Source organism: Chrysochloris asiatica, unplaced genomic scaffold (assembly GCF_000296735.1).
Source record: "Chrysochloris asiatica unplaced genomic scaffold, ChrAsi1.0 scaffold00099, whole genome shotgun sequence".
NCBI classification, from domain to species: domain Eukaryota; kingdom Metazoa; phylum Chordata; class Mammalia; order Afrosoricida; family Chrysochloridae; genus Chrysochloris; species Chrysochloris asiatica.
This window is the reverse complement of record NW_006408617.1, coordinates 7251463-7276937: the sequence shown is the minus strand read 5'-3', so window position 1 is coordinate 7276937 and position 25475 is coordinate 7251463. Positions and strand designations below refer to the sequence as shown.

The following is a 25475-nucleotide window of genomic DNA, read 5'->3' as shown; positions in this document are numbered from 1 at the left end:
CTGTGTAGATCATGACAAAATATGGATAACATTGGGAAGAATGAGTATTCATGAAGAACCTGTACATAGACAAAGAGGCAGCTGTTGGAACAGAGCAAGGGGATACTGAATGGTTTAGAATCAGGAAAGGTGTGCAACAGGGTTGTATGAGTTCACCATGACTATTCAACCTATGTGCTGAGAAAATAATTTCAGAAACTGGATTATATGAAGAAGAAGGTGGTATCAGGATTGAAGGAAGAATCATTAACAACCTAAGATATGATATGCAGGTGACACAACCTTGTTTGTGCCACTAGAGTGAGAAAGAAATCTACCATGAGAAGATTATAGAAGCTCCTGTGATTACTACCTAAACTTCTACAAATCTATACACAGCAGCAGCCGCAACAACACTACAAACGCCTAGCCACAAATTTCCAGATTTGAATGCACCAGTCTTCCAGGGCACCTAGTCTTGAGGAGAGAGAAAGCCAGCCACTGGAGAGATAAAAAGATGCAAAGGACCTGAGTATGCTAGCTACTTCTCCACTTTCTCCCTCGCCTTCCTTCTTTCTCCGCAGCAGCCTTGCAGTCTTCTCTCCCTCCCTTTATCTCTTCCAGGTCATCTCCCCAAGCTACTCTCTTCACTGCTTCAACTCCTCTCTTCCCCGTCCGCCCTCCTTCCCTGGCAGTTTGTGGAGGAAACACCGCAGCTGCTGCTGTTATTTCGCCGCAGCCGCTGCTGCTGGACTCTGTCAACATCACCCTCGCCCACGCCCGGTCCGGATGCTGAAGACGTTCACTGGCCTAGAGATGAAGGCGGGGGGAGAGGTAGGGGAGGGGGGAGGAGGAGTGGAGAAAGGAGACAAAAACAGCATCCAAGCGGCAGGCGGGGCTCCACTGGGTATCTTGGAAGGAGGGGTCTCTGGGTCAGTGGCTGGGCAACCGCCCCAATACTGGGTTTATAACTGGAAATTCAGTGGGATCCTTTACAGCTAAACCCATCTGGCCTGAGTGGCATGAGCTGGTGAGGTCAGACGTCAGCCTAGCAACACACCTAAGCAACCAGAGCTCAGGAAACCTTGGAGTTCTGTGAAGAAAGAGAAGCCCGGGAGAAGGAAAGGGCTCCTAGGAGCCCAGCTTCTCAGGGTTCCCTTAGGTGCTGGTGGAGACCTGTCACATGGTAGCAAGTAAGTGCCTTTTCCTTGCTGTCGTTTCCTGTCCTGGGTTAGTGATAGCTGCCACCCCCTGCCAGCCAGTCTTTCACCTCCCCCACCTGCCCCACCCCATTCACATCCTTAGGGTCTCCAGTAAGAACTTGGAAAGAAATTAGGAGAGCAAAAGATACATCTTTTTTTTCTCCCCCAAGAGCAGGGTGGCTAGTGGGTGTTTGCTTGCACCATTTGTGTGGTCTGATTATTCATCCTGTCACCTAAGCTTCTGAAATCCAGATGTTCTTTCTGTTAGTACAAAATTTCTAGAAACCCTAAGTGGTAATGGCTTTCATATTACATGGCACAAGAATAGTGTGAAAGAATAAAAGCATATGCACAGTTGGTCTATCCTTCTAAGTATTCCCATCTCTTACTCTAGTTAAATTGGCAATTTAATGACTGACGATTTTCCTTTAAGAATTTTTGGTTTGAAAATAGGTATGAAGATGTGATGCGAAATGTATTCCGTTTAAACCCGTGGGCATTTTGCTACTGTTGAGGGCCAACAGGTTTTTGCGTTGTATAGTTTTGTAAAATTATACCCTTCTGGAGGTATTCTTTTAAGAAGTGATGGTATTTCCTTATGACTCATTATATATTGCCTCTAATTCCTCGGTTTTGGTCAAAGCAGGACTGATGATGAATGCATGCGGGCTGATACCCTGATGGGTCTGTACATTAATGGAGATGATGGAGAGAAGTTTGGATCTTGGCCAGAAAAATCTCTTGAAAGGAGAAGGAGTTTGAGTGATGCTTTTGTCTGTGGATATTTTCTGCCTGGCTATTACTCCTGGTAATGGCGCTTTAGGATAAGCATTTGACTGTTAACCACAAGGTTGACAGTTCAAACCCACCAGCCACTCCTAGGAAACCCGGAACTGACTTGACAGCACTTAACAACAACAACCTTGATCAGGAGATTAGTTCATTGCACACAGACAATGGGCACCATACCTGCCCTGTAAGATAAGCTCTGGACTACAAGGTCAGTTTTAACCACAAGTTCAGCAGTTCAAACCCACCAACTGCTCTTCAGAAAGCCTATACAGGGTCAATATGAGTCGGAAACAACTCCATGGCACTTAACAACAACAAAAATACCTGCTCTACTTAAAGGGTCTATAACTTATCTTCTTTTTTATGAGTGCCAAAGATAAGGCCAAGAAGGAGTAATTGATCAAGTTATCTGGGCAGTCAGTAGTGAACTGGAAGTCTAGTAGGAAGTCTTTGGGTTTTAGAACTCTAACATTTGATTTCACTCCTTGTGCAAATGAAGCATTATTAAACTTGATTAAAGTTTTATTTCCTTTGTAAATGACACATCAAAAATTCCTGATAAGGACTAAATGACAGAGATGACATGAGTTTTGTAAGTTAATATCATGTTAACTAGTACTTAAATAAGGCATTTATTATTATTGTTAGGTGACATTGAGTCAGTTCTGGCTTATACTGATCCTGTAAATGGTTGGTTTCTAAGACTGTAAATCTTCACATGATCACAAACTCTCATCTTTCTTCCAAAGTGTCTAGTAGTCTTGAACTCACCAAACTTGTGGTTTAGCAGTAAAGTCCTTATTCAAAAGTGGCACCAGCAATCTTGAATTGGGAATAAGCGTGTGTTTTCTTTGTTTTTTTGTTTGTTTTTCCACTGTCCTGTTCTCTCATTCTAAGTGAAGCTCAGTATATTAGTAAAATATACCATAATGTACTAGAGGAAGTGAAATTCAAATACAAACTATGGTCCTTTGCAAATCTGTACAGTTTAAAGCTTTTTCTAACTGCCTCCATCTTTGCTCAATTGTGTACTTTGTTTATCCTAAGTATTTAAACACATTCGATATGTTCAAAATACACTTTAACATATTTTTCTTTTTTAGTTCCAATCTTTAGTTTCAAGTACATGTCCTAAGGATTAGGAAATCAAATATATTGGATGTTGTTGAATTTATTTGGTATATTAATATGTTGTTGTTAATTGTCATCAAGTCAGTTTTTGACTCATAGAGACCCTGTATAGGATTTTCAAGGAAAAGCTGGTGGGTTTGAACTACAGACATTGCTATTAGCAGTCCAGTGCCTGTCCTACAGCATTCCTTTCTTAATGTAGGAAAAATCAAAATTTAGGTATATTTTACTCTTAACTGTTGCAATTCATTAAAATCCTACACTCAGAAGAACTATACTGTGAGCCTCTTCTTGTCCATAAATATGTTTAAAACATTATCAGTAAAACCTCAAGTTGGACCTAGGAAATATGACCAAGAGAGCCCAGGATCCTGAACCTTGTGCTGGGCATCAGTTTCCAAAGGAGAACTGGAGATAGAACATGGGACTCCTAAGACCTGGGCAGTCTGCCTCCACAGCCTCATAGGGCAGAAGCATTAATTATATATTGAAATACACTTCTACTGATTTTGCCCAGGTAGGATGAATACAGGTTTAAGATACATGCTGAACAGATGCAACAATACATGGCTCAATCCCTTACTTAGAGAAGAAATACCTTCAGATTTCATTGACACCAAATCTGCTTTGCAGAAATTCTTCCAGACAACTGAGACACTCAGGCCTGGACACAAAATCCTTTGGCAGTGTTTCATTCTGCTGTGCATAAGATCGCTATGGGTTGGTACTGACTCAATGGCACCTAACAACAACAACTACTACTACTATAAGTTATCTCTTGAGAGTTCATGGTAGAGGCATTAGCATGGTAGAGGCATTAGCATGCTGGTGGTTATATGTTATCGGGTAGGTTCCATCTCTGTGTTTCTGAATATCTAAATATTTATGGGAGCAGAAGGCCTCACCTTTCTCCCACAGACATTAGCATAGAAGGGCACTTTTTTTTAATTTCTGGGAATCTGGTCTCATTATTGCCCACTCACTAATAACAATATTGGTAAGTTTATGAGAGGGACTGCCTGTATCCCCAATAACCATCAACAATACATGAGTCAACCAACTACACACAGATTAACTTGTAAAACAGGTCTCAGTTATTCCCCTGAATTCATCACCTTATCTTCTATTAGTGTGACCTAACCATTGTCGGATAATTGAGATCTCATCTCTGCAACATTGAAAGGTGGAACTTAGGCAATTGTAAAGAAAGTTTGTATCTTAAGGTTTTTAGGGTGGTTTTACGACTATACCATATCTCTTGCCCCAGCTTGGATCATGATTTCCAGATATCTGTTCAATAATGGCTTTTTACAAACCAGGATCAATTGCTCTATCCTGCTGTGGGGAATCCTCATTTGCCGGGAAACAGATATCCTTTCTGTCTAAGTAATATTCCTAACTAGATTACTCCTCCTGGTGCTCACTGAGGAGTGCCAACTCTGTGGACAACTTTGAGTGTGGTTAAGAGCCAGGTGCCAGGCGGACTGCATCAGCATTAAACAAGAAGTCTGATGAAGATGCTGAAGCTAGGGCCCCACCCACTGAAATTCTAATCTTACAGGTCATTTAGTTTTAAATGACAACATCGGATTATGGTATTTAGCCAGGTTGGGCGACCAAAGCCCGTAAGTGATTTTATTTTGTTGATTGGAATATTCTTTCTTTTCTGCCTTCTAGACCAGGTTTCCATGTTCTTTTCAGTGTCCTCCATTTTCACACACTTTGTATACTCTTAGAGACTATACAGTCTCAACACCTGATCACAGGCTGTAATTTTGGTTCTAATATCTAGTCTCTGCTTGTGCCCATCTCAGAGAGACAAAAACTAGGTCATGCTCATCCTAACATGTTTCCTCTGGTTGCTCTCCAATTTGAGAAAAGTTGGAGTGAACATCTACATGGTTGGTTCCATCCATATGATTGGGGTTGTTGTTGTTGTAGTTAAGTGAAATTGAGTTGGCTCTGATGCATAGCGACTCTATATAATTTGTCTGAGGAGTAACTAGTGAGTCTGAACCACTGACCTTGTCATTCAAGCTGACCTTACGGTTCAGTGCTTATCTTACAGTTCTACACCAGGAGGGGAGATACTGGAAAAGTAGACAGACACTTTCAAAGTGATCAGGGGCAGAGGTAGATAGGCAGCTCTAAGAGAACTCCAGGGTTCAGTGAACCCTGTGCCAGTTCAGGGTTTTTGAATTTTGTTTTTTTGCATTCCATAGAGCCAGTGGCATTTAAAACTAAGGGTCAAAAAGTCTCAGGGTTGTTGGTGAGAATAGAAGTTGCATACATAACAGCAACTCCTTTGTCTTCTTCTGGGAAGAAGAAGAATACATTCCTCCCTCTTGAGCTTTTAAATGGCCTCTGGCCAGATTCTTCTAGTCTAGGGTCTGACAGACTAGGGTCACTAGTGCAGTCCATTCTGGTAAGATTCTGGCTTTTTCCCAATATGTTTGTTTTGATGGGCTGGACACGCACAGCCTGGAAGTTTTCATCATATCTGCAGATAGTGAACCGTGAGGTTGTCATAGAGAAGTGCAAGAAGGAAAACTTGAAACTAAAGTAACTCTCCTTAATGTTCCTTGAATTCTTTTTTGATGCCATTGCCTTACCAGTTATAATGCCTCACTCCAGTGAGACTGCATCTTGCACAAATACTTTATGCTCTGTAAACAACCTCTAGGAATTTGAACTTTAAATTGAGTTTTCCTTGGACTCATTCTAGTAAGTGAATTTGATATCAGGTTTTAAGACTTGGTCATATGACACTTTGGACTTGTACTCAGGGATAATTTTGTACTAAAAATTTAGGTATATTTTACTCTTGACTGTTGAGATTCATAAACTGGACCCCAAAGTTCCTTTGAACCACAAAGTCGGTGGTTCAAACTCACCTGCTGCTCCTTGGAAACCCTATACAGGGCTGCGATGAGTTGGAACCGACTCCATGGCACTTAATAACAAGAACACTATAATTTGAAAAGAGCTGTGGCAGCAAAGTGGGTTATGTATTGGGCTGCTAACCGTAAGGTCAGAACTTTGAATCCAAGGGAGAAAGATGAGGTTTTTGGCTCCTGTAAAAAATTTAATCCTCAGAAACCCTATACAGGGTCACTATGGGTTGGAACCGACTTGATGGCTCGCGGCAGTAGAAGTTGGCTGTGCCACTCTCGGTGTGCATGGTATGCCCTTCTCCTCAGCAACTCCCTTAGAGTTTGCGAGTTCAGTTCTTGTTTATTTGGGGAAAGGTGGGACCTGTCCCTGTTAACTCATCTGTTTATAAAGCTATATCTCTAGGCATTGAATTCAGGCCTGAGTTAAAACTCTAAAGGAATATAATCAAAACAAAATGGCAGAGCATGGTTATATTTTTCAGAAAGCAATTTATTTACAATTTTTCTTTGCAAAACATAATATTCTAAGAATGTGTTTCCTAAAGTTATCAGAGTGAGAGAGTTGAGTAAGTAGCTATATTGAGGAACAGGACCTGAAGCCCAAATGAGTTGACCTGTGAGCAGAACACAGCTGGAGGCAGAATCAAAGTCCAGGGACAAAGAGGCAAAAGTCAATTAAGTCAGGCTAGATAAACTGTTTGCCAGGGACAAGGAAAAGAGTAAGAGTCAGATAATCAAAGCCAAATTGGAAATAATCAACTCAAGTGGAGAAATAATCCAAAAGTCAAATACCGAGTGGATTGAAGCCAGGAAGCAGTCAGGGAACCTCTATTCTAGGTGGACTGGTGCCATTCCAGTCAAACTGTCCTTTATCTCCAAACCTTCAGTACGCAAACCTTTCTGGCCTTCAGTAATATGTATATATATTATGTGAGTTATATATATAGTGAGTTACAGTTAAGCAATGCATAAATATTAACGGAGAGCCACAGAATCCCCTGACAACTTTGAGTTCCTTTTCTTGTTAGTTCAACAGCTTACTTCTTTCCAGTGTAGGTAGGTGGGAAACATTATACATACACAAGCATATATAACTTCATGCTCAAACTCTTTATAAATCTTTTCATTCAAAGATGAACAATACAGGCTGTTCTAAATATTACTTCACTTAATTTTGGAAATCTTTTCGTAAGAGCTCAGATACACCTATCTTATTACCTTCTCAATGAAAAGTATTCTACAATGGTGGCATATTGGAATTTATGATATGAGTGGGCAGAGTTTCTAGTCTCTGAAATTAAAAGTATTCTGTGATTGACATCTTTGCTGCCCTGGCTTCTCAGACTTAAGCAAAAATATTAATGGGGCAGTTTCATTTCTGTGCCATAAGATACGTACAGCTGTATTTTAGAAGCGATTGCCAAATTGTCCTTCAGAAAAACAGCACCAATGAAAACTCTTCCAAAACATATGAGAGTCTCCACTGCCTCCAGATTTCATCCAGCAAAAAGTCAATTTCATTGAGATGAATCTCAATTATGCCTCAAGAGCTTTACTGTTAGAATGATTGATTATGTTAACATCATCCATATCTTTAGAATTTCATTAGGTTGAATCATCATTCCTCATAGCCTTCTTCGGCTTCCTAGATGAAAATGACATTGTTTTTGGATCATCCAGAAAAAAAGAAGTTCATGGAACATCATTAGATTTCTCAACCTGGAGCGGAAGAAAGAATTTTATACAGAAGTTTCTATGGAACGGGCTTTGCATCAAATAATTTAGCTGTGACTCATCATAGAATGTGGGAAAGGTGAAATATAGGTCATGATATGTCTATTAAGTTCTGTTAACTGGCCCCAAACAACAAAAATGTTGATCTAAATCAGTCATTTTACTAAAACAGGTGTGATACCTACATTTTCAGTGATAATAGATTTCCATTTACTGATCACATTAACCCTATGACCTTATACATGAAGCACTTCCTAGCACCAGAGCTAACTGATTTATCAGCTGTATCATGATTTTTATTAATGCTTTTCAAAATCATCTGAAAGTCCATGGTACAATAGGCTTGCTGCATTCTCCATATCGTATAGAGAGATCATAGTTGCTTCTTACCACTAGATGAGAACTCATTTTACCCTTTACTTCCTATCCCATGTCACAGTGAAATTGGCATTTGGGTTATTATTTATACTCTGTATGGCTCCAGTCACTGTAGAAGAATATCATGTTTGGTAAGGTGGAAGGACAGAGAAAGAGAGGAAGACCCCCTAACGAAGTGAATTGGCCAAGTGGCAGCATCGATGGACTCAAGCGTGGCAATAGTAGTGAGGTTGGCCCAGGATCGGGCAGTGTTTCGTTCTGCTGTGCATAAGGTTGCTATGAGTTGGTACCGACTCGATGGCACCTAACAACATATGGCTCCAGTGAATACTGTGTGGTGCTGTAGGATAAGCATTGGATTGCCAACCGCAAAGTTGGCAGTTCAAAACCATCAGTCAATGGAAACCCTATACAGGGTTGCTATGAGTAGGAACTGATGGCAAGACACTTAACAACAACAATATGGCTCCATTGTCTTATGTGGGTTTTTTTGTCTTGTTTTGCTTCATTTTTCTTAATTTAATTTATCTTGCTCTATGGCCTGTGTCCTTGCAAGCTAATCTAAATAATTTTGTTGGAATCATATTAGGAGAATACATAGATATCAATTAATTATCCAGCTTAGAGTCGAATATTTTATAATTTCTAGTTTCACAAAGTAGTCTTTGGCAGACTAACCTAATATCTGTTTTCTCATCCTTAGGATCAATTCCAGGTTCCCAGAAAGCATAGGTTTGTAAATGGTGTAGTTTTCAATTTGATCAACATTTTTGTACCATTCGAATACACTAAGGAGCTCTGATAGCGTAGTGATTACGAATCGGGCTGCGAGGTACAAGGTCAGCAGTTCAAAACTACCAGCTGCTCCGCGGGAGACAGATGAGATGGCCTGCTCCCGTAAAGATTTACAGCCTTGGAAACCCTGTGTAAGATCACTATGAGTCGGAACCGACTCCACGGCACATAACAACAACAACAACATGCCTTTTGAATGGGGTATTCATAGAATCACAATATTATTTTAGCTTTGTTGAAAGACACAAACTAGTATCAGCTTGTATTGCACTGACTATTAAAATGCTTGTGGTACTTTTCTCTGCTTCAAAAGCATATCTCTCCTATACTGCACTATGCATATGGGTTGTTTGGTTCAAAGTCTTACATTTATTTCTCTTATATGTTATTCTGTTAGGTTGCATCCATTATTGAAAGGTAATGAATCTTATCTCAATTTTTCAACTTCACATTTACTTCCCAACTACTATGTGTCAATAACATTCTTACCCATATCATTTTATTTAATTCTTCTTTAGCCCAAGGAGAACAGGCTCAGGGTATTAGTAATGTGACTGTAGTCTGTCAGTCATTTGTAACAGAGTAGAGGATTTTGAATGTAGGTCTCATTCTAAAGTTCATGATCTTATTTTTCCTGTCTGTTTTTAGTAAGCTATCTTTCTGTAATAGTGGTGGTGGTTATGTGCTGTGGAGTCGGAACCGACTTATAGCGACCTTGTACAGGGTTTCCTATCGCTACTGATGCTTAAATTGATGATATGCTGAATAAGACATTAAAAAGGATGAGGATGGGTTTATATGCATTAGCCTGGAAAAAGACTCTGAGACCTTTTAAATTGACTTTAATATTATCCAGTATATACTTCATGTTGTGACATTTTATAAGTTGACTTACTTCAAGTCCAAATGTGTATGTTTCTTAATTTTTCTAATTAAATAATCTAGAATTATGGTGAGGAAATAAAGATGAAAAACATTCATTTTGAGTCAGTGTTAGTTGATATATATATATAAGATCACTGAGTTTCCAGTAGTATTATAAATTCTATGTATTTTTCTTTGAAGACGTGAAAGCACTCACATCTTTACCCAGAAACTTCTGTGTGATAGAAGGAGCAGGTTACAAATATCAAAACAGTACCAAGTCGTAACTGACTGCTCAGGTATCTGTTTAGTGCCATCAAGTCAATTCCGACTCACAGCGACCCTGAATAGGCTTTCCAAGGAGCAGCTGGTGGACTTGAGCTGCAGACCTTGTGGTTCACAGTCCAGTGCTTATCCCACAGCACCACACCAGAAGTGCTAACATAGGAAAGAGAAAAACGTAAAACCACAGTAATGGGATCATTTAATAGTTGTCATTGGGAGCATCACTGTGGTATATAATTAATGCTAATAATGATGACCATGAGCGATTAAGAAAATGTTGCTATTTATTTGAGGGTATCTTTATAAGGAATACAATAGTGAAAGACTCATCAAATAATTTAAATTGTTTTTAGATGTAAGAGCAAGCTTCAGTTATTTGTCACTTGTATTTATAAATTATACTTGTTCAAAGATTTTTGACTCCCAACAAGTTTGATATGCTCTTATATTCATGTCTGTCCATATGGTATATATGAATAATTATTAGAAAACTTTTAATAAGCATGAATTTTGTACATGATATTGGACAAGTTATTTGGGAGATAAGTATATTTCTAAGGTGATAAAATTTTAAGTTTTATACCACTAGTCTGAAAAGAGAGCTCCAAACAAATATAGTGAACTTCTTAGTTTATATTTCTCTTTTTAAAATTGTTTCCCATTCCAAGCCTACAATATCCCTGGAGGAATAACTAAATAAGCAGAATAAATTTTTCATGAGATGACTAATTCAATCTAATATTAAGTACAACAAAGCCCAGGAATGACAACTCAGACTTCTATAAAATTCAGGAATATTTTCTTTGACTGTATATTTTCAGATTTTTGTTTCATTTCTTTCCACCCCAAGTTTCTGTAACTTTGTATACTCACAGCAGCCACTACTATTATAAAATGACCCACGATCTCTAAATACTATGGATTTGAAAAAGGGGGAAGTGTATCCATAAACTGAGTTAGGCCAATAAAAGTATCTTTCAAGCATTTTTTTTTTTTTTTTTTTTTACTTATAGTGGGGGAGTTAATGAAAATAGCAAATAAAGTTGAGACTAGGTGTCTTTTTGAGTCTATGTGTACTCTGAGAAGTAGGCAAATAAAGCCATTCTTCAGGTAGAAAGCAGAAGACATGAAAAGAAAGTGAAGTCCAGAAACATGATGCCGTGAAAGGCATACAAGTTGTCCTAGTATTTGGTTTTCCATTTATTTCCCATGACAGAAAAATGTACTAGGTGTCTAATCCCTGAAATAATCCTAACCCACCATTTACAAAAACTAGCAGTAGTAATCTGATTCGTGGAATGATTGATATCTCATTAAGATTTATTAGCTTCTTTTGTTGTTGTTGTTATGTGCTGTGGAGTCGGTTCCGACTCATAGTGACCCTGTACAGCGTTTCCGAGGCTATAAATCTTTATGGGAGCAGAAAGCCTCATCTTTCTCCTGTGGAACAGCTGGTAGTTTCAAACTACTGACCTTGCAGTTCGCAGCTCAATTCATATCCGCTACGCTACCAGAGCTCCTTTCTTACTTTCCATTATAGGCAGGGAGTGTATAACTGAGAAATTGTGGAGTAGAACATTTATGTATTTCTCACAGAAAAATCTTCATAGAACTATTTCAGCTAGAGCAAGCACTATATTGTTGTTTAATGTCATGGAGTCAGTTCTGTCTCATGACGACCCTGTCTAGGGTTTCCACGGAGCAACAGGTGGGTTCGAACCACTAACCTTGTTGTTTAAATTGACCCTGCAGTTTGATACATTATCCTGCAGTGCCACACCAGGACTCCTCCAAGCACTATAGGGTATAAAATATACATATCAAAATTGCCAGGATACCAAGTACAAAAATATCCTTGATTACAATAATAAAATTGCAAAGAAGGTTTGGAGACAGGATATTAAGACTGATCAACACTTGTCACTGAGTAGAATTTTTTATTAAAGAACAAATTTGCACAGGAATTGGGGTGGAGGGACTCAGAAAAAGAACACATTTTTATAGGAGAGTGAAGACCAAGGCTCATAAAGAAGAAATTGATACATGAAATTTTATTTGATGAAGACTATTTTGAGTGGTTTGTATGATGACTCACCATAAGTAAAGATTGTTGTTGTTGTAAAGTGCCACTGACCCAGTTCCAAATCATAGTGAGTCTGTGCAGGGCTTTTGAAGAGTAAAGATAAGAGGTGAGAAAAGCCTGCAAAGACTAGCAGAGCAACCCAGGTAACAAAGTACAAAGATAACTGCCTTGAAGTAGATACATAAATACTAGGTACTATTTAAGATATACAATAGGAATTATTGAAAAATAAATTTAGTTTAGAGCAAATGATGAGAAAGAGGAATATTTCATTAAAATCCAGGGTAATAAGGTGATGTTTTCATTTTTAGAATGATCACAAAAGTTTTAAAAGAGCTCTTAGTCACGGGGAAAGACGATGAACTTTGTCTTTCCTTGTTAAGTTGCTGCCTTTGGTGGCACTGCCATATAGACATCTGGAGGCAGAGAGTGTTTTAGGAGATGCACTTGGTAAATATACATGTATAAAGAGTAAGAGAAATTCTCATTGCCCCTGCATCCACCACAGCCATGAGTATAGCAGAGCAGGGAGGAGGAACTTTAAGGGATAGTAGATAGACTTTAAGTTCAGAGGAAGAACTTGGTAAAGGGGAAATATTGATATCTAAGTAGAGATCCAGAAAAGCAGGACCCCCAGAACCAATGAAGATTGAATGTAGGGAAGGAAAATTCAATCAATGGTCAAACACAGCTGAGAGTAAAAGAACAGATTTGGGACAGAAGATTATTTCTAGCAACCATAGAACTTTTTATTAGCATGAAGAGGTTGAAAGATATAGTGTCGCAAGAGATAAATCACTCAAGGAGTAAGTTAATTAACAGAATTAATTATTTATGAAATAACTAATTTAATCTAATTAAAATCTAATATCAGTCTAATAAGAAGTACAACAAAGCCCAAGTATGACAACTCAGATTTCTACAAAATTCAGAAATGTATTCTTTGACTGTGTATTTTCAGGATTTTGTTTCCTTTCTTCCCCTCTCAGATTTCTATAACTTTATATGCCCAACTTATATAGAACTAAAGGAAATTGATGTATTATAGGTGCAAAATTGGAAATGTTGGCTTCGCCAGAACCAAAGGGCCTTGTCCCTTTCACCAAAGAGTCTCTTGAGCTTATGAAACAGCGTATTGCTAAAAAACACAATGAGGAACATGACGAAGACTTACAACCAAGTACTGACTTGGAAGTTGGCAAAGAGCTTCCGTTTGCATATGGAAACCTTTCTCCAGAAATGGTGTCAGCACCCTTGGAAGATGTGGACCCATACTACAACAAAAATGTAAGAATTAACTGAATGTATGGTGGTTGAATTTTTATAGTTTTACTTTCCAGATATGTAAAAAAATATACTCCTGTACTTAACAGACAGAATATAAAAAGAAATTTAAGAACAGGCTAAGCAGTAATTATAAGTTATAAAGGACTATAGAAGGTACTTTAGTTTGGGAACATATTTAAGATTTTTATTAAAACTGATTCCTTTCCTGGTTGTTCAGTTGGTTTTTGGTTACTTTCCTTTTGCCTTAATAAAAATAACTAATTATATGGCATCATGGTGAGTAGCTTGTGGTTACCAATTTCAAAATAACTACAAAATGTCTAGAATATCCTCAGCAATTTCTAATGTTAAACTTCATGAGCTTATTCAATAGTTAGGAAAGTATTTTCAACCTATATTTTTGTTATAATTCTTATTTATTCATACATTCACATCCTTTCTTATCTCCAGAATGACTTCAGGCAACTATCAAATATATAACAGTCTGGAAATAAGCACAGAACATTTACTTAGAAGAATAGTGATGTTTAGAAAAGACAAAACTTAAAGAGTCTGAACTAAAAGTAGGATTTAGGTTATAACCTCAATAACACTTTAAAATTTTATAGGATAAAGCAAAGAGATTCTTTGAACAGTGAGCGAGGAGATTGATTCCAGAATGGGGAATAAACAGAGTGATTGCATAACTGGAATTCTGCATCTCTGTTGCAAGTTGTGGGAAATAAGATGAGATAAAGGAGGTGTCAACATTGATTTGTTTAATGTGGTATCAAAGGAGTGCCATTGTTATGTCTATGATGGCAAAAACATGGAGTTGTATTTCAAAGATCATTACTAGTGATGAGTGTAGTAATACAGTGCAATGGGTCTTCCATACTATTGCGATCTCACACCTCATTTGCTTTAAACTCAAATAAACTCTTTTACATTTATGATTTCTGAGGCATACTGCCTCTGATGCTATTAAATGCACTTCCATGAATCATCAAGCAATAGATTTATTTTACAGTTAGCTCTGTGGGGAGACCTGGGCCTTAGTGGATTGCTCTTGGCTTTCTTAAGTATAACATTGGCATAACAAATAATTTTATATATGCCTGAATATGAATTAAAATAAGTTTTTAATGAACCCTTTGCATTTGATTTAGCCAAAAAGAATAAGTGTTGTTGTTGTTAAATGCCTTCAAGTCGGTTCTGACCCAAAGCAATCCCATATAGGGATTCTGAGGAGCAGCTGGTGATCTTGAACTACTGACTTTGCAGTTCAAACTGACTTTGTAGTTCAGTGCATTAACCTACAGTGCTACACCAGGAGAATATTAGCAAATAAGAGAATAAAAAAATAGAAAAGTACAACTGATAGAATCTGAGACTGTAATGATTATTGGTCGTGTGGTATATAACTGATTATATTATAGTTCATACTTTTGATTTCACTTGGTATTCTTTTTTCCTCCTATAGACTTTTATGGTACTAAATAAAAAGAGGACAATCTTCAGGTTCAATGCCACTTTCGCCTGTTGTACTTTGTCACCTTTCAGTTCTATTAGAAGAACAACTATTAAGGTTTTGGTTCATCCATATCCTTTTCTTTTGGTTTATTGGTTATGCTTTAAACTGTGCCAATACCACATGTAGCTATTGTGCTTTTTAAATAGCCCTACACTTATCTTCTGCTTTAAAAAAGTCATATTGAAATCTGATTTATGACCTCATTACATGTTCCATAAGCAGGCTTGGTGTCACAGTGGTTAAATTACTCAGCTGCTGACTGAAAGTTTGGTGAATCTAACCCATCATCCACTTCATAGAAAACAGATGTGGCAGTCGGCTTCCATAAAGATTATAGTTTTGGATACCCTATAGTTCTAGTTTGTCTTTTAGGGATGCTGAAACAGCACACCTGTGATTTGTTAAGGGTTTGAATTTTCTAGTATACATAGTAATAGCAAATATTAACAAATGTTAATTCAGTAATATTAAAAATAATTTTATCACTTATACCAGCAAATATAAACATATAATAGAAATAATAAAAGTTTTCTAACCATTATTATCTCTTATTCCTTGACTTTAATCTACCTTTTTCCGATTGTTAATTTTAATTAGCATCTTGACTGACTGCATATTAATGACCATGACTACTTTTTCATATTGGAGAACAATATTAGAGTAAGTCATGTTATTTTATTATATCTGATATGATATCATGTATGATTATAGTTCATGTGTTATATTAAACTACATGCCATAACAAATATAATAGTCATACTTTCTACATATTATCATTGATATTAATATAATATTTATATGCCCACTAACATAAATTTTTTTTTATTATATATGTAGAGAGAGTGAGAGAGTGTCCTGGTATGGTGCTGTGGGTTAATGTGCTGGACTTCAAAGTTGGTTCAAATCACAAGGTTGGCGGTTCAAGCTCACGAGTCATTCCTCGATAGCGCTCTATAGGTTTGCTATGGGTCGGAATTGATTCAATGGCACTATGTTGTTGTTTAAGTGCTGTTGAGTTAGTTCTGACCCATAGCAACCCTGTAGAGGGTTTCCAAGGAGCAGCTGGTGAGCTTGAACTGCCGACCTTGCGGTTCAAAACAACTTTGAGTCCATTGCATTAACCCACAGCACCACACCAGGACTCCATACACACACACACACACACACGCATGAGGAGGGCTTCAAAAATTTAATGAAAAAATTCCATTACTTTTAATTCCATTTTCTCACAAACTTTTTGAAATCCTTGGAGACCAGGATGGCCAGACTTCATCTCTCATACTTCAGACGTATTGTCAGGAGGGACCAGTCACTGGAGAAGGATATCATGTTTGGTAAGGTGGAGGGTCAGAGTAAAAGAAGAAGACCCCCAGTGAGACGGATTGGCAAAGTGGCAGCATCAATGGGCTCAAGTGTGTCACCAATAGTGAGGTTATCCCAGGACCGGGCAGTGTTTTCTTCTGTTGTACATAGGATCGCTATGAGTTGGTACCAACTTGCTGGCACCTAACAACAACAACAACAACAACATATATAGATGGATCCTGATGGGGAAGGTTGTTATGTGATGTGATGGAGTCAGTTCCGACTCATAGCAACCCTGCATATGGTTTGCAAGGCTGTAAATCTTTATGGGAGCAGAAAGCATCATCTTTCTCCTGCAGAACAGCTGGTAGTTTCAAACTGCTGACCTTGAGGTTAACAGCCTGACTCATAGTACACTTCGCTACCAGATCTCCTTATATATATCCTAAAATTGGTTAACTATTTGTATGTATACATGTGGAGTCCTGGTGTGGCACTGTGGGTTAATGTGCTGGACTGCAAAGTCAGTTTGAACCACAAGGTCGGGGGTTCAAGATCACCAGCTGCTCTTTGGAAACTCTATACAGTGTCACTATGGGTTGGAACCAGCTAGATGGCACTTAACAACAACAACAATGTGTATATGTGTGTATATATAGATGTTTTGGGTAGCACAAATGGTTAAGAGCTTGACCACTAACTGAAAGGTTGGTGATCTGAACCCACCCTGAACTCGAACCCTAGTAGCAAAACTTATTTTACTTACACTCGTATGTAAGGAGAGCTGGCAGTATAGTGGTTTAGCACTCAACTGCTAAATGAAAGGTCAGCAGTTCGAATCCATCAGCTGCTCCTGTGCGTAAAGATGTGGCTGTCTGTTTTCATTGAGAGAACAGCCTTGGAAACCTGTAAGGGCAGTTCTCTATCCCAGAGGGTCTCTATGCGTCAGAATTAATTTGATGGCAACAAGCTAATTATATACATATGTTATATATATACATATGTATATATATATACATATGTATGTTGTTGGTAAGTGCCAATGAGTCAATTTTGACTCATAGAGATCCTGTATAGTATTCCCGAGGAGCAGCTAGTGGGTTTGAACCACCGATGTTATGGTTAGCAGTCCAGTGTTTATCCTACTGCGCTGTAGTCCTCTAAACTAGGACTAACCAAATTTCACAGCTAATATCACAGATACGAGCCTACCCAAGAAGTCCTATGTAAAGTCCTATCTTAAGACTCAAGTGCTATTTACATTTTTAATTGTTCAGTTGATTGTTGTTTGTTTGTTGGCTATCAAACATATCTGTTCCCCCTTTTTGATGATAATTCTCAATTGCCAGATAGTTGTCAGAGATACAGTATTCACATGTCAGACTTCACAGTATATTATTCTCACCTTTAATATTTGTATGAAAACATTTCTCCAGGAATACTCTGCTTGGAATTTACACATTTGAAATACTTGTCAAACTCATTGCAAGAGGCATCTGGGCAGGACCTTTTTCTTTTGCTGGCGATCCATGGAACTGGCTTGATTTCAGTGTTACTTTGTTTGAGTGAGTATTTCAGTTGCAAACGTCTTCACATCTTGTTAAGTAAATATTTTTCATAAAGAAACATAGGCATCTACAACGTTTACTGTCTCCAAAAATGTTGTGGATAAAGGGTATTTCATCGTGAGTTCTCTTAGGCAGCTCCACATGAGCTAATTCTCAGAATGCAAAATGAAAACAAAAAGAACGGGATGTGATCTCTGTTTTCTATTGGAAATTAGAAATATGGAGATTAAATTAAGAATCCTCTAAATACTCAGAATAGGATCCTGGCATGTTTGAGTTTTCAGCTCCTAATCTATGTTTCCATTAGTTACATTGCTTGAGATCCATAAACATGCTAGATAGCAGAATAACATTAACTACGTACATTGTTTCTGGAGTGTGACACTAAATTCTATTACTTTACATGTCTATATTTTTAATGCCTCTATTTAGTGTGCTTGCTATTTTGTGGCTAAGAAAAAGATAACTGGCACCAAACTTCTTTTAAAAATAATTTAATATTATGCTCTACTTTCCGAATTTTTGCTAGAGTTTTTAAATAACCTTTATAAAGATCATAAGCAACACTGTTATATTGTAAGTAATTAGGAAATGGTATGAATGTCATTTTAATTATTATCATTACTATCCCTACTATGAGTACTATCATTAGTACTGTTGCTGGTAAAAAGCCTGTCATTCAGGAAGTACAGTACCAACTTCAAAGCTGAGGAAACTGAGGCAAAGAAGATTAAGTAATTTTGCTGTGGCATAGCTAGTACATGGTGCAGCCTCAATTTCTGGCCCTAAACACTATACATTCTGCTTCTACTATCATTACTATTATTATTATCTTCATTGTCAATCACCATCATCATCAAAAGTTTAAATATTAAATATTTAAAATAAATATTATCCTTTCAGATAACAACTTTTCTTAATTTAAAGTGTCTTAGTAATTATATGACGAGATCTGTTTTACACAATACACAACATTTGATAGGGACATAACAGTATTCATAGCATCAAACTTTAAAAACTGTCATAATTTAAGTGATTGGATTAATACTTACCTGACTATCTTGTCCTGTAGAAATGTTTTGTTTTTTAATCTGTGAAAAAAACTATAACTGTATGTAAATTTGAAGAAAGGGAGCAAAGGAAATGTTTAGAAATACAGTTTTAAAATTTAGTTTCAAAGAGTACAAAAAGCTAAAGTTAAGTTGGATAGACTCAATGTGAATTTTGAATAATTGTAATTTAATTCCACAGGTTCATAGCAAGATGTTCATTTCTAGGCTCCATTTCAATGCTTAGTATTTCAAAAACTTTGAGGATTTTGAAAATTATACCTTTAAATCAAGGTAAGATAGGATTAAACTGCTTTTCTTTTGTGTATGTACTTTCATGTGTTCATTTGTTTCTGCTGGTGACTATGTGAAATAGAACAGTGTTTCAGTTTTTAAATCATTGCATTTTCTAGTATTTAAGTTTAGCCCATGTAAGGAAAAAAAAAAATCACACTTGGCTAGTACTGATTTAGTGTGATCCAATACTTAATATATTAACGTGAGGATCAATAAAATGCATTATTACTTGGATGATCTACTGCACATCTTAACTAAGAGCTTTTCAAATTGTCCTTATACTTCTGAGTGAGATATGTCTTGACATATATCAAGCCAATCTCTTTTCCTCACCACATCAAGAAACCAGTTTAAATGGACAAATATAAAAAGCATATAAAATAAATTTCCCTTTGCTCTGAGGGCTTGAATTGGGTACAATCTACACAGCATAAATTCAGGAAAGTTTTTCTAAATAAGGTAGAGCTGCGTCCACACTGGTGGCAGACACTGAAGAGTAATTGAAAGCTTCATTTCCTGAAGAAGTCTTGAAGACGTGCTCCCGCAGTAGAGACAGACGAAGAGACCTCCTTCGATATGGGCAGTCTGTTCTGGTTCATGTTCATTACATTCTACATGGACTTGTCTTTTGGCCTCAGAGTATCCCCTTTCAGAGCCTCAGTCCCGAGGGTCCTTTCACTCATCACTTAATGGACGATGTGGGAGAGTCCTTGTATGTCATGGTTGTTGTTGTTGTTATGTGCCGTGGAGTCGGTTCCGACTCATAGTGACCCTGTACAGGGTTCCCGAGGCTGTAAATCTTTACGGGAGCAGAAAGTCTCATCTTTCTCCCGCAGAACAGCTGGTAGTTTCGAACTGCTGACCTTGCGGTTCACAGCCCGATTCGTAACCACTACGCTACTGTAGTATGTCATGGTAGTACACAGGTATAAAGGCATACCATTGTCTTACTACTCTGTCTCATACAGACGCTCCTCTTGGGAATAGCATCTCTCCATCTTCATTGTTTACAGACCAAAATGCAGAAAGCAGACTTAAAGAACACATCTAAAAGCTTTCTCTACATTTTAGTTTTCAACTTGACATTTTAAAAAAAATTTTTTGGCAGGAGTGGGTGAGAGAATTGTAAGGGATAGGAGTGATAGTGCATTGTTTGCTGGATCTTTCTACTTTCTAAGAAGTTTCTCTCCTTCAAAGTGATTTTAGAACCACAAGGTTGGCAGTTCAAATGCACCATTTACTCCTCAGCAACCCTATAAAAGGTCTCTATGAGAACCAACTCAACATCACTTAACAACAATAACAGCAAGTTACTCATTAGCGTCCTGGTGTGGTACTGTAGGATAAGCACCGAACTGCTAATGGTAAGATCAGTGGCTCAAGTCCACCAGCCATTCCTTGGAAATCCTATACAGGGCCACTATCGGTCAGAACCAATTAAAAGGCACTTAACAACAAAATTACTCATTATTGATTCTTGGTATGGTGCTGTAGGATAAGCACTAGACTGCTAACCACAAGGTCCACAGTTCAAACCTACCAACTGCTCAGTGAGAGAAAGATAAGGCTTTCGGTTCCCATAAACATTTACATCCTCAGAAACACTATATAGGGTCACCATGAGGCCTAATTCACTTGATTGCAGTATCTTTTTTGTTTCTGTTTTTATATTTTTCCTGATGATATCAGACATCCGGAAGCAACTTCATGAAGAAGTTTTTTTGTTGCTGTTGCCGTTTTGGTTTGGTCTGGGGTTGCTATGAGCCAGAGTATTATAAAATCACAGTAACATCAAGAAACCCAAGGGCAAGTATGACGATACCAAAAATAAGATCTGCTGAATTGCTATGGGCTAAAACACCATGAAGAAAGCCAGACATGCATATTTGTACTTCACTGATGTCCAAGCTGAGAAAACAAACAGTGGAGTTTGTGACAATATAATTTGTTGTTGTTAAGTACCATTGAGTACTTTCTGACTCATAGGGTTTCCGAAGACTGACTGATGCATTTGAACTGCTGGCCTTGCAGTTGGCAGTCCAGTGCTTATCCTATAGTACCATAACGGGACTCTAACAACATACTAAAACACATTAAATACATTAAAATGAGTGAATTTTATGGTATGTGAGTTATATGTTAATAAAATCTCTAGTTCCTTTACTTAAAAAAATTTTTTCTGACAAGTCAATTTTAACTCATGACAACCCATATGTATCAGATTAGAACTGCACTCCATAATGTTTTCATGGCTGTGACCTTTTGGAAGCAAATGGCCTGATATTTTTTGGAGTCACTTCTGGGTAGGCCCAAACAACTAACCTTCTGGTTAACAGTTGAATACATAACAGCTGGTGCCAAGCATTGGGCCTAGTTCTTGTACTAAACCAGTTAACACTGAGTCTGTTCCTACATCTGGTGACCTCGTGTGTAAAAGAGCATACTCCATAGGGATTTCTTGGCTGTAATCTTTATAGAAACAGTTTACCAGGCCTTTTTTTACACAGAGCCGCTGGTAGGTTCAAACCACTAACCTTTTGTTTAGAAGTCAATTGCAAACCTCTTGTACAACCCAAACTTCTGCTAGTTTCACAATTACTCCTCTTAAATGATCACAGCATAAGATTGCATCAAAGCAACCAGGTGACTTCTAGTTAATAAATGGATAATATACTCAGAGGATTTGGGAGCACACCGATTGGTAGAAGCTGCACTATTTCAACAGGAAATTAAAAAGTCATGAACCAGCAGTATACAAAAAATACCCTCATTCTGTCCCATCAATGCTGACTCACTATAACTCTGTAGTGCAGATTAGTACTGCTCCATGGGGCTTCCAAGGCTGTAAACTCTTAGGGAAGCAGACTGTCTCCTTTATCCACTTCAGAGCAGATTATGTGGGTTCGAACTGCTGACCCTTCAGTTAGCAGCCCAATGCTTAGCCCATTGTCCCACCAGGGCTCCTTGCCTAGTTTAGCCTGTTAAGGACTGTTAATATCTGTCCAGTTGGTTCTATCTCATAGCGATCCTGTATAAGGTTTATAAGGAGTAGCTGGTGGGTTTGTACCTCTGACCTTGTGGTTAGCAGTCCAGTGCTTATCCTACTGTGCCACAGAAGAATGTGAAAATAATTTTCAGTACATAAAGAGAAATACACTATTTAAGAGAAAGAAAATAACTGGGTTACATGTTTGGGCTGTTAATCTCAAGGTCAGCAGTTTGGATCCACCAATCAGATGATGTTTTCTACACCATAAAGATTTTCTGTCTCAGAAACCCAATATAGGGTCGCTATGAGTTGGAAATGATGCTATAGAACACAGCAGCATCAGCATGCAAGAAACAGAAGGAAAAATAAAACGTCATTTGCTTTATAGTCCAATAGAAATAAAGAACACCAGTTATTGTTATTAAGTGCCGTCAAGTCGGTTACAACCCATAGCGACCCTGTATAGGCTTTCCAAGGAACAGCTGGTGAACTTGAACTGCCAACCTTGCAGTTCAAACAGCTTTGCAGTCTGGCACATTAACCCACAGTGCCACACCAGGACTCTAGCATCATAAGTACATCAAATAAAATTGCTTGTGTGAAGAAACACTGAAGCTCTATTAATCCAATGGGTCAGAACATCAGATGGATAATTGAAGGACAGAAAATTAAGTTATATTTTATAGATATTTGTTGTTGTTGTTCTTAAGTGCCATAGGGTCGATTCTGACTCAAAGCAACCATATATAGGGTTCCAAGGAGCAGCTAGTGAGCTTGAAATGCTGACCTTGTGGTTTAAACCAACTTTTCAGTCCAGCACATTAACCCACAGAGACACACCAAAAAAAGAGACTGGAGCATATGCAAAAGACAAATTATTGACAACATACAATAGAAAAAATGTTTTTAATCAGGAATATGTTTCTTACAAGTGAAAAGGACCCATCTTATACTAGATAAAAATAATTGAAAGATGTATTTAGTTATATTATGGAATTTTATAAGTTTAAAAAATAAAAAAAGTATCATAAAAATCCTACAAGCAAAAAAGGAGAGAAAAAAATAGCATTTTAAAAACCTAGCCTTAGATCTCTTGTTAATATTAAACATGAGGAAGCAGTGGTGTTTCAAAGATTAAGGGTGGGGTTGGGTGCAGAGTTTGTAATGGAAGATTTCTAAATCAATAGAAAGATAGTCTCAGTCATTTGAGAGTTCTGAAAATTTACAGCTGAAAAGAAAAATAAAGAGATAGGAAAATAAAATATTCACCAATGGGAAGATTTAACTCCCAAAATAATTGCAGTGAACTCTGAAAACATTTCAACTGAGAATGAATTCAAAATTATGTTAGTGGGAGTGCAAAACAGAATGCAAATTTTATCAATCATAAGTTGAAACAGGGACACCTGCAGGCCCTTCTTGTAGTAGAGGCAAATTTTGTGTTTTCAAGAGCTTTGAAATGGGAGGCAATATTCCGGAAACCTCGTAGCTTTATTATGTCAAAATTGAACTAAACTTGGGTGTTAGTACGCCTATATTTCTGAAGGGCATCAACCAGCTGAGGATTTGTTGTTGTTGTTGTTATTAAGTGCTATCCAGTCAGTTCCCACCCATAGTGACCCTGTAGAGGGTTTCCGAGGAACAACTGGTGAGCTTGAACTGCCAACCTTGCAGTTCAAATGGCTTTGCAGTCTGACGCATTAACCCACAGCGCCACCCCAGGACTCCAGTGGAGTATTAGAGACCCTTTAAGTCAGACAACTTCATCCAAATCCCCTACACTCCCTGTTTGCATAAATTTATGTTTCCTGACAAGCCCTTGTAGGAACTGCAATGTTACCATTTCTACAAGTCATGAGAACCTATATGTCACACAAAATTTATAATAATTAAATAGTCATAACTAGGAGAAAAATTATAAATTAATAGAAACTTAGCAGTAAGGATAGAGAATTGTGAGGAAGTAAGTAAAATTGTATCCTTACCTAAAATGGTGGAACTATAGTAGATACAGTTTTATCTTTGATGTAGACATTTATATGTTTGTTTTTAAAAAGAGATTAAATATGATATCACATCAAAATAGCTATATTTTATGTAAAATATGAGCACCAATAGGGAAAAAAGATAACTTATTTAGAAATCATGGGAAAGATAGCAAATCATAAAAAAAAAATACAAAAAGAAAAAATAAGTACATATCCAAAAGTAAATCTAATATGAAAATAAATACAATTGGGTTCATTTTTTCTGTTGATGGAGAGACTTTTAAGTCAGAAATAAATGTAAACTCTGAAAGAATCATAACTAATCTAAAATAAAATGAAATATTAAAAGTTAAAGGATGGGAAAAGTTACACAATGAAATCAAAATCAAAATTGTCATGAGGGTTAGACCTGTCTAATAACAATATTAATATGCACAATATAATTATTAATGAAGTTAATTACACTAAAATTTCATGGTGCTATTTTTATCTTTAAAATAGTACCATCAAAAATAAAGTTCCACCAGAAACTGTGGATGTAATATGGAAATAAAAGTAGATAGAATGATATTCTTATTTAAGAATTTCTAATTTTAGACATGGAATCCTGTTGCGGTGCTGTGGGTTAAGCGCTTGACCACAAGATTGGTTTGAACCACAAGGTTGGTGGTTCAAACTCATTAGCAGTTCTTCTAAAATCTGATAAAGGGTTTTTATAAGTCAGAAATGAGTCAACAGCACTTAATAACTATAATAATCTTAGACATAATTCTAACAAACAATATGAATAACGTAAACTTTCAATAGAAAGTTATTTAATAAATTGGTAACCACATTTTTTAATGAAGACTTGAAAAAATATATACCTTTTGAAAGTATACATTGATTCAATGTCCCTTAAAAAATTTAAACATATGAATTGATACTTCAATACTATTATGCATTTTGAAGCAGAAATTCTGCTTCAAATGAAACACTAAAATAATTATTTATAATAAAACATGCTGATGTAAGTGGCAAAAGTTGGTTACAACCATGCATTTCAGTGTAACATCAATTAAAATTATAAATATAATCGAGACACTACATTTTTTTAGTTTAAACATGTGTTTATAATGAGGAACTTGTACATAAACCAACAGGAAGCCCTTCAGACATAAGAAGAGGACACTGAATGGTTTTAAATCAGGAAAGGTGTGATACAGGGTTGTATTCTTACACCGTATTTATTCAATCTTTATGTTAAGCAACTAATCTGAGAAACTTGGCATCAAAATTGGAGGAAGACTCATTAATAACTTACACTATGTAGATGATTCAACCTTGCTTAAAATGAAGAGGA

The 25475-nt window shown here is 37.1% G+C and overlaps 1 protein-coding gene across 1 annotated transcript in view; it reads left to right on the top strand.

Annotated features, from left to right (window-relative positions):
* The first annotated feature begins 13199 nt into the window (after window positions 1-13199).
* The window catches only part of SCN7A (sodium channel, voltage-gated, type VII, alpha subunit), a 90111-nt gene continuing 77835 nt past the window's right edge, over window positions 13200-25475 (top strand). Inside the window, exons 1-5 of the mRNA XM_006867034.1 lie at window positions 13200-13424; window positions 14887-15005; window positions 15508-15597; window positions 17679-17807; window positions 19062-19153. Of these exons, the coding sequence (XP_006867096.1) occupies window positions 13200-13424; window positions 14887-15005; window positions 15508-15597; window positions 17679-17807; window positions 19062-19153 (655 nt within the window). The remainder of the gene's footprint in view (window positions 13425-14886; window positions 15006-15507; window positions 15598-17678; window positions 17808-19061; window positions 19154-25475) is intronic.